The 13,288-nt window shown below is 34.4% G+C and overlaps 1 protein-coding gene across 4 annotated transcripts in view; it reads left to right on the forward strand.

Annotated features, from left to right (window-relative positions):
- Positions 1-13,288, forward strand: part of ADK (adenosine kinase) — a 506,764-nt gene that overhangs the window by 158,390 nt on the left and 335,086 nt on the right. For 3 of the 4 annotated variants that reach the window (XM_032423645.1, XM_032423647.1, XM_032423646.1), the window contains one exon: positions 7,953-8,031. In XM_032423645.1, coding sequence (XP_032279536.1) covers positions 7,953-8,031 — 79 coding nt within the window. Of the gene's footprint in view, positions 1-1,387; positions 1,636-7,504; positions 7,555-7,952; positions 8,032-13,288 lie in introns of those variants that run through there. The other variant, XM_032423648.1, reaches the window with a different exon arrangement.

Genomic DNA, 13,288 nt, shown 5'->3' on the forward strand with positions numbered 1-13,288 from the left:
TTTGTTTTACCCTCAGTCCTGAGTATTTTTTCTCCCTTATCTGTCAAATTCGGTTCAAATGTTAAATTTTCCCTGCCTCTTTCATTCAGAATCCCTCACTTCTCTGGTCTATGCTTTTTATTGAACTTTGTTGTATATGCAGTTCTTTTTAGATAATTGTATGGAAAATTGTTGTGTTCTTCCATTATAAAATGAAATAGATTAAAAATGTTTTTGTTGCAAATCAGTTTATATGCTTGTTACACTGTCAGAATAAATGTATACAATATCCATACTTGCTCCTACTTTGGAGCTAACCGCTATTAACACCTTGGTTGTACTCTTCCAGATCCTTTTGTGTGTGTGTGTGTGTGTGTAGGGTACCTTTGTTTGCAATCTGTACATGTATATTGTAATTTTGTTGGATTATATTTTGTGTTTGTTTTGGTAACTTAATATTTCTAAATTGAAATATATGGAAATATCAGTAGATAAAAGGTCTAACATTTTAAAAATTTAGCTCTTTAGTAAAGCAGTGCATACACACAGTAAAAATAAAGTGAAAAGTTAAACACTTCTCCAAGACTTCTAGCTTTGGGAAATGGACTTATCCTGCCTTTCATCAGGATTTGTTAGAATTTATTAGGTCGGGGCGCCTGGGTGGCTCTGTCGTTAGTGTCTGCCTTCAGCTCAGGTCATGGTCCCAGGGTCCTGGGATCGAGCCCCGCATCAGGCTCCCTGCTCCACGGGAAGCCTGCTTCTCCCTCTCCCACTCCCCCTGCTTGTGTTCCCTCTCTCGCTGTCTCTCTCTCTGTCAAATAAATAAAAAAATCTTAAAAAAAAAAAAAGAATTTATTAGGTCAAAATTTGGAATAAGACTAAGTTTGCCCATTTACTACTGTTACTACCGACTATTATCTGTGCATGTTATGCTGGAGGTCCTGAGTTTCTGAACTAAGGCAAGAAAAAGAGAGAAAAAAATTGTCATTTTTCATAAATGATTATATATGTATGGCAAAAACAGATAAATTATTGGAATTAATTAGAGATATTAGCAACTTGGATAGATAAAAATTGTTATATAAGGATTCTATTTCTGGGGCTTCTGGGTGGCATAGCTAAGTATCTGACTCTTGGTTTTGACTCAGATCTGATATCAGGGTCATGAGATCGAGCCCCATGTCAGGCTCCATGCTCAGTGTGGAGTCTGCTTGGTTTTCTCTCTCCCTCTGCCCCCTCCCCCTGCTCTTGCTTGTTCTCTTTCTCTCTAAAATAAATCTTTAAAAAAGAATTATATTTCTAAATACCATCAACAAATAAAAATTAGGTTTAAACAAATATCACAGTAGTACTAAAATAAAGGAAGTATGAAATAGTGATTCTAATAAAAGATGTGCAAGATTTATGGCAAAAATTATGAAAACTAATTGAGAAAAAATTAAAGACCTGAATAAATATATTGTGATGTACAGTGTGATCAAGGTTTAGACAGTTTAATATTGGAAAGGTTATCACTTTCCCATATATATATTTAGTGCAATCCTAGTCAAATCTCTACAAATTGTTTTTTGGAAATTGACATCTAGTTGTACATTTATATGTAGGTACAAAGGACCAAGAATATTCAGTGCACTCATGAAGAAGAACAAGGTGAAGGTACTTGTTTTTCATTAAGACTTATAAGGCAATAGTAATTAAGACAAAATGCAGTTTGTGCAGGGGTAGACATATATATCAATGAATCAGAATTAAGAGCCCAGAGATGGTCAAGCATACATATATCATTATCTCTCTCTCTCTCTCTGTCTGTGTTTGTATGTATCTATCTATAGTGATAATGCTTCTGGAGGTTACACAACTGTTAACTTTATAACTTTTTAAAATTGCACATTTATTTTCAATATCTTTAAGAAATTTATAAAAACAAAAGAAAGCCCAACAATATAACTTCCCTCCTTCTCCACGCCATAGATTTACAAATGCTAACAGTTAATGTTTTTAGTTTATCATTATAAATTTACTTAATGTGGTTATGCCCCATTCTTTAATTAACAGATTTACATGTCTATTGACTCTCCTCTGGAAGATGAAGAATATAGTGCACTTACACTGTTTTTTCTCTTTTTCCTTTCTCATTGCCTTCTTTATGCTTTTTATGTATTTTAATTTTTCCACTGATTGATTTTATGGCTTTAAACAATAGACTTAAAACCTCTTTTCAAAGTTGATTTTTAACATTTGAGGTACTTAGACTCTTTAAATGAAGGAGAGAACATTAGTAAACTTCTCTTTCATCTCTCCCTTTTTCCATCTTCAAAATGTCAGTGTTATATATGTTTTTACATTTTGTAAATGTTACTAAGTGTTAAAAACGTTTGTAACTGTAATTAAATGTTACATGTTGTATCTCAGCATAGATTCTAAAATTGAAAACCAAACAAAACCTCATTACCAAATAACTAGTAACTATTATTCTCTGTAGAACCAAGTAACGTGATTGGAAGGATTCATAGAACAGAAACTACATTCCTTTGTTATTAAAATTTTTGCTACTTAAGGGAGAATTTTACATGTAATAAGATATAATGGGCCCTCTTTAAATTTCTTTTTGGATTCCTTTACTTTTCCAAAGTCCTACACAGTCCTCATTTTTTCATCCCTTTTTCTTTTTTAACAACCATGGTGTCTTCTTTCTTATGTCTCTTTTTGATTGTTACACCTCCAACTTAATATATTATTTTTCTTTTATAAATGCAGGGGAAAACAATACTTACATGTGAAGATTATATTTTCCCTTATGAGTTAATAATCTGAAAGGATATTGAATTCTATTTGGAAAATCTTTTTTTCTTCTAGCATAGAATATAATATGTATTTTTTTTATCATCCTATATTCTTTAAGAAGTCTGGTGTATTTATTTTTACTCCTTTTCAGATAATCTGTTATTTTTCACTCTAGAAGTTCTTAAGGTTTTCTCTTAATATAAAGAGTTCTGAAAAAAAAAAGTTCCGAAATTGAACAAGGTGTTGTCCAAGTATAGATCCTAGTCCCCTCCCTAAAAGAATTGCTTCATAGTTGGACAAATCTGAAGATTATATTTTTTTCTCTTTTGAAGACTTTTTTTCTGGTATTTCTTTCTTACTCTTCATTATCTCTAGTCTCCCCATCATTCTTCTTAAATGGACCTTGGGCCACCTGATCCATTCTCTGTGCCTCTTAATTTTTCTTTCATACTCTTCATCTCTTATATTTCCTGTGGATTTGGGGGTGTTTTCCTGGGTGTTTTCAACTCTCTTACCTTCATCTTATTTTTTATCCACACATCTTTATTGTTCAGGTCATCCTTTCAACTATTGATATTTGTAAAAATTTCAGCAGTGGTTAACCTAATTTATAGAAACTGTTATTTTCTGGTTGCTTCTTTTTCATATAATTAGGCAGACAGGTTTTCCTGTATTGTCTCTGAGAAAAAATTAGGCAGGTAGTAGAATATAGTGCAGCAGTTCTTCAGAAAGTTAAACAATTAAATTTAACTGTTAAAAGTTAAGTTGACCCAGCAATTCTACTCCCAGGTGTATGGCCAAGAGAAATGAAGATAGTATGTCCACACAAAACCTTGCATGTTGAATGTTCATCACAGTATTATTCATAATAGCCAAAGATGAAGACAACCTATGTATCCAGGGATGGGTGAATGACAAAAATATGCTATATCCATATAACACAATGTTATTCAGCCATAAAAAGGAATAAAGTACTGATAGATGATCTAGCATGTATGAACACTGATAACATTATTCTAAGTGAAAGAATCTAGTCAACAAAATCATACACATATTATATGATTCCATTTATATGAAATGTCCAGAATCGACAAAGTACAGAGATAGAAAGTAGATGAGTGGTTACTTAGGGATGGGGATATTTGTTTTCAATAACTAAAGGTATGGGGGTTTCTTTATGAGTTAATGAATATACTCTAAAAGTGATAGTGGTGATGGTTGCACAATTATGAATATATTTAAAATGATTAGATTGTATACTTTAAATGAGTGAATTGTATGGTATGTGAATTCTATCTCAATAAAGCTGTTACCAAAAAAAAATTTATTTATTTATTTTTATTTTTTTTAAGATTTTATTTATTCATTTGTCAGAGAGAGAGCACAGGCAGAGGGAGAAGCAGGATCCCCACTGAGCAGGGAGCCTGATGCGGGACTCAGTGACCTGAGCCAAACACTTCACTGACTGAGCCACCCAGGCATCCCCCCAAAAAAATTTTTTTAAAGAAAAAAAATAACAGGTAGGCTAAGATGCTACACAATTGTCAGGATATGGAGGACTTTACAACTACAGATTGGAACATACAAACACCTTTTACTCTTGTGGATAAGGTAGGAGTGGTTGGACAGTGTTCCAAATAGAGTGTTTAAAGGAATTACTCTTATTTTATGTCTCCTATCACTGCTTTGTCAATTCTTTTATATTTTCTTTCTGTTAAGCTAGATTTATTATTTCTCAAATTTGTGGTCTGTGTGTGGCCTCTTTGCTTGCTTAGTGGTGCTGTTATACATTTGTTCATATATATGTATATGTATAAATATATATAAAACATGTTTTTTGACATCCAGTAAGACTTGGAAGAGGAAGCAAACATATGCTTCATCAACTGTCTTGACATGTTGAGGTCCTGATATTTTTGTACCTCTTGAACTGATTCCAAAAGTAATGTTAATAAACAAAATTTTGGTTTCTATAGAAAACTCTCTTCGTTGGGTGGAATGAGGAGAAATATACATTGATTTTTATGTGTTTGTGATTAACAAGTATTCTGATACTACAGTTCTGATTTTGATTCACCCACTGTGCCGTATGTGACCTCTGTTTGGCAATGTACTCAAACTTTATGCCTAACTTTTCCCATTTCTTTTTATTTATTTTTTTATTTTTTTAAGTAATCTCTACACCCAACAGGGACCTCAAACCCACGACCCTGAGAACAAGAGTCACAAGCTCTACTGACTGAGCCAGCCAGGAGCCCCCAACTTTTCCCATTTCTTAAATGAAGGCACTCTTTTAGGTCCATTTCATCTCTAAAATTGATCATGTTTACTCTGTTGTTTATTTTTGTTATTGAACTCTCCCTGCACCATCCAATAGTACTTTTTTATAAGAGTGGGATGTTCTTTATTTGCGTATCCGGTATGATAGCCACTCTTTACATGTGGCTATTGAGCACTTGAAACATGGCTAGTGTGACTGATGAACTGAATTTTTAATTTTATTTAACTTTATTAGCTTAAATTTGAATGTCTATAGCTGTAGGAGGCCAGTAGCTACCTTATTTAGACCAATATGGTTCTAGACTATTCTGGTTTAAAAAGCATTAATTTTGTTAGATGATCTGGAGAAAAAGGATTACATGACCAAAAAAGCTTAGGAAGTGTGTGTATTATATCCATCTTGAATTTTAATGTTCATATCAGCATATTAAAAGCCTTGAGATATTCTGAAGAAAGAAGCCTGTTTAACTATCATTCAGTTTTCCTAAAACTTATGGGTACTCAGAACCCTCTGAGGTTTTAGGGTTAGGTTCCACAGCTGACATTTTTATACTTATTATATGGCTACAGTTACTGTTTTAAGCATTTTATTCAAATCATAATTTTTTTAATGCTCACCACAAGTTTATGAGGTGGGTACTATTGAGCTGCTGTTTACTTTCCTCCCTGGAAAGTGAAGCACAGAGGGATTCATACATGTGGCCAAGAACACACAGGAAGTGGTGTGATTGGCATTCTGATCTGCAGTCAGATTGCTGTTGAACAGTATGTGTATGCCTTCCAAAATAGACATTTCATTTTACATTTTTCATTAAACTTTCCCAAGTTCTTAGAAATGTACTGTAGTTGATTTATTATGATTTTAGTATCTAAAACAAATTTAGGCCCATCTCATTCCCCACCCCCCCCCAAAATATTATAGCTATTTCATTAGTAGTTTTTTGAAGGGGGAAATTGATGATGGATTAAAGAAGGCTATAACTTAAGGAAAGAAATTCTTGAGAAAGTGAGAAAGGATGGTATTGCTATAGCTACCATAAAATAGGGACCTTACAACAAAATCGATTCTCTCACAGTTCTGGAGGGTAAATGTCTGGATTAAGGAGGGTTGGCATGGCTGTGTTCCTTCTGAAGAGCCTAGGAGAGAATCCTTCTTGCCTCTTCTAGCTTTTGGTGGGTGTTGGCATTCCTTGGCTTTCTTGGCTTATGGCTTATCACCTAGTCTTTGCCTCCATCTTCACATGGCCTTTTCCTTTGTGTCTCTTTGGTTTGTTATAAGAAGACTTGTTACTGGATTTAGGGCCTACCTGGGTAGTACAGGAGGGATGGTCTTACCAAGATCCTTAACTTGTATCTGCAAAGACTCTTTTTCCAGATAAGGTTACATTCACTGGTTCTGGGGGGACATATCTTTTTGGAGGCCACCCATTTGTAATTCAACTCATTACAAATATGATCGAAAACCTTTGGAGGAATTGGTTTTTGAAAGTGGAGGGACCTCAAATGAACCTAGCAATTGATCACTGTATGTTTACTTTATCCATTCACTCTCCTTTCTCCTCTAATCTCTAACATCACTCTTAACTGATACCTAGTTCAGAGAGTAAGTAGAAGAGAACTTCTCTTGAACTACTGCAACTACCCACCTCTGCATCTGTGCCTATATACTTTGCCTTCTCTACTGTTATTATTACATTAAATGTATTATTAGTGGTAACAAATACTGCTGTCAGAGTTCTGGGCAGGTTGGCTAATTGTGTTTATTGGCATCTCAGGGTTTTATAGATATAATTCCAAGGGAGTTGGAGGTATGGGAGTGTGTATAACTCCGTTTTTCCTATTCCTAATATAACCATCTCTATATTTGTCTTTTTTATTTTGAGGTTCTGTGAAATGTTTCATTTTAGTGAAAGGATCTACTTCTATCTTTAAAGTTTTTAAAGGTTTAAAAATACTTTTCAAGACCGAAACTTTCCTTGAATATGCTACTCATATCCCAATCTCTCTCTTTTTTGACTGACCTCCTGTAGCACTTGCTGCCTACATTGCATATATTTTGTTACTCGATAATTTGATGTTTTCTAATTTTCTCTGTTTTCTCATGTGTATTCATCCTTTTGTCCCTCCAAAGCTTGTTAGCCCTTTGAAATTAAATTACATACTTAATGTCCCTTGGATTTCTCCCACAGACTCTAACATGCTAGAGACATGTAGGGAGTATTGATTTGAGATCCAGATTAATAAATGCCATCTAATTTGAGATTTATTCAAATCAGTGTCCATAGTCCTTTGGCTGCTATGTGTAGTAGGAGGTGTGTACATGGATCATCTTAAATGGAAAGCTTCATGTGTAGTGAATGTATGTATTTTCCTGGAAAGAAGTCTTATATCTTTTATCAGATGCCAAAATAATGAAGTATCAAAGCTTTAAATCATTTTTCTCTATGGCTTTATTTGGCAGATACAGAAATTATGTCACCAAGCAACTTGCTTAGAATCATACAACCCAGTGTAGGTTCCCAGTTCTTTAAATTATAAACTGATTATGATATCTAAAACTTGAAACTTATTAGAATATATATTTGTAAGGATTCTAGAGATCACTTAATATGGGAAAATACGCATTACTTATAATAATTTATGAATTTTTATTTTTTACCTTTTTTAGTTTAATGGTTAATTATGGGCAGCTTATATATTTTAAATTTTTGTAATTGTAGATTTGTGGAAGAAATTTCATAAGTTTTGAAATTCAGCAAAGTTGTTTTTCATACATATTTCAGTTCATTCAACATAATTATGTAATTCAAAATATTTTAGTAATTGCAATTTAATGTACTTCTAGTCAGAAAAATTTGCATTGTGACAACTGACAGATGCTAATTTTTTCTACTGTGATTTCCTTGTAGGTTTGATGAACTTATAAAAAAATTCAAAGTTGAATATCATGCTGGTGGCTCTACCCAGAATTCAATTAAAGTGGCACAGGTTGGTTAATTATTTTAAAAGTTATAAAGAAATGGATTCAAAATGACTCTAGACTCTTGCTGAATAGTTTTGTTGGTTTTGAATTGGGATTTTAGCAATCACTGCCCATCTATTAAAAAAAAATTATTTTATTTTAATTGTTATTCCTTTGATTATTGGTGAGCTTAAACATCCTTTAATATGTTTATTGTTCATTTATATTTCTTCTTAATTACTTGTCAAATCTATTGACTGTTTATTTTATAATTTTTCATGTGTTAATATGAATTCTTCATATTTTGTGGATATTATTTCCTTTATCAGTTGAAAGTATTTATTTCTTATTTGTACTTTAACTCTGATTAGTGTGCCAGAGTTCTTTGTTTTTATTTTTTTAAAAATTTATTTATTTATTTGGGAGAGTGAGCGAGCAAGCAGGGGGGAGGGGCAAGGAGAGAGGGAGAGAGAAACTCAAGTAGACTCCGCACCGAGCATGGAGCCTGACATGGGGCTTGATCTCACGACTCTGAGATCAGACCTGAGCCAAAATCAAGAAGTCAGATCCTTTAAGTTACTGTACCACCCAGGTACCCAGGTTTTTAGTTTTTTTAAATATAATTAAACTTTATGGCTTTGGTATTTCATATATTATATAGAAAGGACATTCATATAACAAGATACTGCCGATTTTCTTGTGTTATATGCAGCTATATAGGCGTATCCCTTTTATACATATATACATACATAAACATATTACATGTGTGTGTAAATTCATGTCTCTGTATCGATACCCATCTGTATCTTCCAGTGGATAATTGGATAAATTCATTTTGATATATACTGTTCAAGTCAACAGCCTAACCTAATCTTGAATGAGAGTGTTAATGTTCTATGTATACTTCTAATCACAAGGGACATGAAAAAACTTTACCTGCTACCTCTGGTTCTTACCTCTGTGGTTTGAAAACTAGCTCAGAATCTTACTGCAGTTGTAGGTCAACTCTGATGGACTTAGGTCATTTTGAATTCTCATTGATTAATGCTTTTCTTTTGAATTTTAAGTAACTTTAAAAGACTAGAGAAGTGGAAAATTGACAAAAGTTGAACAATTTCTGATTTTTTGAACTAAGTCTTAGTTGACTTAGACATACAGTGTAATTATCCCACATACTTCTAAAACTCAGATTTCATCATACTATTAAAATATTTTCGGTTGTAAAAATTAATTTCTAAGGTAGTCTGGTCATTTATGTGGAGTGGCCTGAGGAGAAGGTCCTTGTATTTATCAATTGATTTGTATTGTTTCTGTAAAACCTCTTCCTGCTGGCCACTTTGTGAACTCAGCTTAGCAAAAAGAGGACAATTTTTGTCCTTAGGTTATATATTAGTTGCTTGAGCTGCCATAACAAAATACCACAGACCGTGTGGCTTAAACCATAGAAATTTATTTCTCACAGTTCTGGAGGCTAGAAGTCCAGAATCAGGGGGCCATCAGATTGATTTCTGGTAAGGACTCCTTCCTGGCTGCCTTCTCACTTTGTCCTCACATGGCCTTTCTTCTGTGTCCACTCAGAAAGAGATCTCTGGTGTTTGTTTCACTTCTGGTAAGGACATCATTCCTACTGGATGAGGGCCTCACTCATAGGACCTTATTTATCTTTAACTAAAGGTCCTATCCAAAAACAGTCATATTGTGGTTTAGGGCTTCAATATATGAATTTTTGGGGAGAGGAGCACAGTTCTGTCTGTAATAGATAATTCTTTTAAAGCCTCAATCTATTAAAGCGCATTCTGCTGCCTCTCCAGTCTTTTTTTTTTTTTTTTTTAAGATTTTATTTATTTCTTTGAGAGAGAGAGACCACAAGCAGGTGGAGGGGCAGAGAGAGAGAGGGAGAGAAGTAGGCTCCCCACTGAGCAGAGAGCCGGACGCGGGGCTCGATCCAAGGACCCCAGGATCATGACCTGAGCCGAAGGCAGACACCCAATTGACTGAGCCACCCAGGCACCCCATCTTTTTTTCTTCTGGATCTGGGAGACCACTAGCTGTCCACTAATAAATTTTCTCCTTACTTGAGGATCTTCATCAATTTCTACCTTTCCAAAGTTTATACTTACATAATATCAAAGTCTCCATTTGATTTATACCCGATACTAGTCTCCTTAGTAAAACAGTCATTTCCTATTATTATTTTGCAACTTTCATAATATTTTATGTGCCCTGTAACAATGTATTCTAGTAATACTTTATTTGTTCCTAGCTTTAAAAAAAGGAAGTAAATAGAATTTAAAATTTTGGGCAATCAAACAATATTTTTATTTTGTTATTATTAGTGGTAAATTTGGGGTTAACATCCTATCCTGATTGCCAGACTATCCATTTTCTTTTTTACCATATGCAAAGCAATTCAGCCAACATGTGTTGATATGTATAAAGCTCTGTGCTATATGATAGACACATCAATAAACAAGAAATATTCCTTTTTTACAAAATTCTTGCTTATATTGTGAAACTTAACATTTCTTTTCTCTTTAACCACTATCCTAAATTTTCCTCTTCTGCTCTTCCTCTTTTTCTTCATTACTTATTAAATTCTTACTCTGCACCAGGTAGTCTATTAGATGTTAGTTAGATGTTAATGATGGACTTGGTCCATACTTTTGAAGCTTTCATTATAATGAAAATATAGATGGGGAAAGGGGTAGTGGGGCTCAGAGAAAGAATGATAAACTATTAAGTACAATATAATGTTATAGGAACAATCCTCTCTACCCCTAAAAGACAGATAAACAAACCCGTTTCCAAGAACCAGAATAAAAATACATCAGTACTCACATATGTGATTTCTCCGGTTTCTAGAAACCTGAAGGTAAAACTCTATAATCTTCCCAAGGACACCTCCAATATGATATTCAGTTACTAGTTGAATCACGACAATTCCCATTTTCTCAGTAGGATTTTTATCTCATGTTCTAGATTTTAGGAAGTTTTAGATTTGAACTAGGAAAACTAAAAGAGATACCCATGAAAACAATTTTTCTCTATCTAACTTGAACCCTTCCTCCCCTGGCATAAGACTGTCAGTCTGTTTTATAAGATGTTTTTCAAACTGTTAGTGGAGCCTCTCAGAAGCTGCCACAAAGAGGGAAGGGTGATGGTTGATTTGTTCTAGATTTGTTTCTCTAAGAACAGCAGAGCTGTTCTACTTTATATTTTATATATTAACTTTGATATAAGATTGAATTATTTTAAAAGTTATACTGCCCACTCATACCCATTAGGATGACTACTGTCATATCAACATTTTTTATGTTTGTGTTGGCAAGGATATAGAGAAATTGGAACCCCATACACTGTTGGCGAGCATGTAAAATGGTGTATCCATTTTGGAAAACAGTATGTTTCCTCAGAAAAATTACAAATAGAATTATCATCTGATCCAGCAATTCCACTTCTGAGTATGCTATGGACTATATGTTTGTGTCCCCCTAGATTTAAGTGTTGAAGTCCTAACTCCCATTGTGATGGTATTTGGAGATGGAGCCTTTGAGAGGTATTAGGGGGTTAGATGAGGACATGAGTTATCTAATCATGAAGAATTAGTTCTCTTATAAAAAGAAACACCAGAGAGTTTGCACCACGCCCCCACCCACCACCACATGAGGACGCAGTGAGAGGATGGCCACCTACAAGCCAGGAAGAGAGTCATCTCCAGGAACCAAATTGACTGCACCCGGGATCTTGGATTTCCGCACCTTCAGAACTGTGAGAAATAAATTTCTGTTGTTTATGCCATCCAGTCTATGGTATTTCATTATGGCAGCCTGAGCAGACTAAGACATATTACCTTCCCAAAAGAATTGAAAGAAGGGTCTTGAAGAGGTATTTGTACACCCATCTTCTTAGCAGCATTATTTGCAATAGCTGAAAGGAAAACATAGAGCTATTAAAAGGAAGGAAATTCTTACACATACTACAACATGGATGAATCTTGAGGGCATTATGCTAAGTGAAATAATCTAGTCACAAAAGGCCAAATACTGATGATCCTTATATAAGATACCTCAGGTTGTCAGATTCATAGAGATGGAAAGTAGAATGGTGATTGCCAAGGGTTAGCAAGAAGGGGGAATTATTGCTTAATGATGATAGAGTTTCAGTTTTACAAGAGGAAAAGTGTTCTAGAGATGGATAGTGGTGGTGGTTCTTCAACAATGGGAATGTACTTAATGCCACTGCACTGTACACTTACATCTGATTAAAAAGGTAAATTTTGTGTATGTCTATTTTACCACAATTAGAAAGTAAATTTAAAAATGGATTCTAGGGACACCTGGGTGGCTCAGTCGTTGGGCGTCTGCCTTCGGCTCGGGTCATGATCCCAGGGCTCTGGGATCGAGCCCCGCATCGGGCTCCCTGCTTTGCGGGAAGCCTGCTTCTCCCTTTCCCACGCCCCCTGCTTGTGTTCCCTCTCTCACTGTGTCTCTCTCTGTTGGATAAATAAATAAAATCTTTAAAAAAAAAAATGGATTCTAGAAATGGTTCCGTAGGCAATGATATCAAGTTACAGATTTCATTTGCTTATTCAGCAATCAGTGAGGCAACATAACAACTTAAGAGCGTGGGCTTATTCTTGGGACCATGGGAGTACATTAGAACTGGGTTTGAGTTTAAGCTTTGTCACTTTACTGGCCTTGAAGCCGTGAGCAATTTATTCAGCTTTTCTGGGTCTTTCATCTGTAAATGTGGTGGTTAAAGCTTATCTTGGAAGTTGTAAGGATTAATGTGATAATGTTTATAAAAATTATACTACTTTTAAAAAGAAAGCTTGGAAACCACTAGGGTTGAAGACTTTTTTTTTTCTTTTTTTTTTTGCCATTTTTCTGAATGTTTTTCATCTTAACAAAACTTAAATTTACCCATTTATGGACAGGACAACCAGAATTGTGGCTCTCATCCACTTAAAAATAGTAATTTCAGTCTAGCCCTCAATTAAACATCCTGTTTTGCTTTTCATTTCCCCTAATATTTTGAGACTACTTTTCCTTTCCATCTGACTGATGATCTAACTACATATTTGCTAAATTATAATTTATGTCTAGGACGTCTCAGTTTTCAAAAATAGTACGTTAGAAGTACTTTACTTTAGAAGGATGATTTCTCAGATTTTCCTTGGCAGACAATAATAGGAAGAACTGATTCATTTGTAGATAAAGCTCATATTTATTGAGTGTCTGCTATGTTCTAGTCATTGTGATCGGTAGTAACTGCTAACTTAAG

The sequence above is a fragment of the Phoca vitulina genome, unplaced genomic scaffold (assembly GCF_004348235.1).
Source record: "Phoca vitulina isolate PV1807 unplaced genomic scaffold, GSC_HSeal_1.0 scaffold29, whole genome shotgun sequence".
Lineage (NCBI taxonomy): Eukaryota > Metazoa > Chordata > Mammalia > Carnivora > Phocidae > Phoca > Phoca vitulina.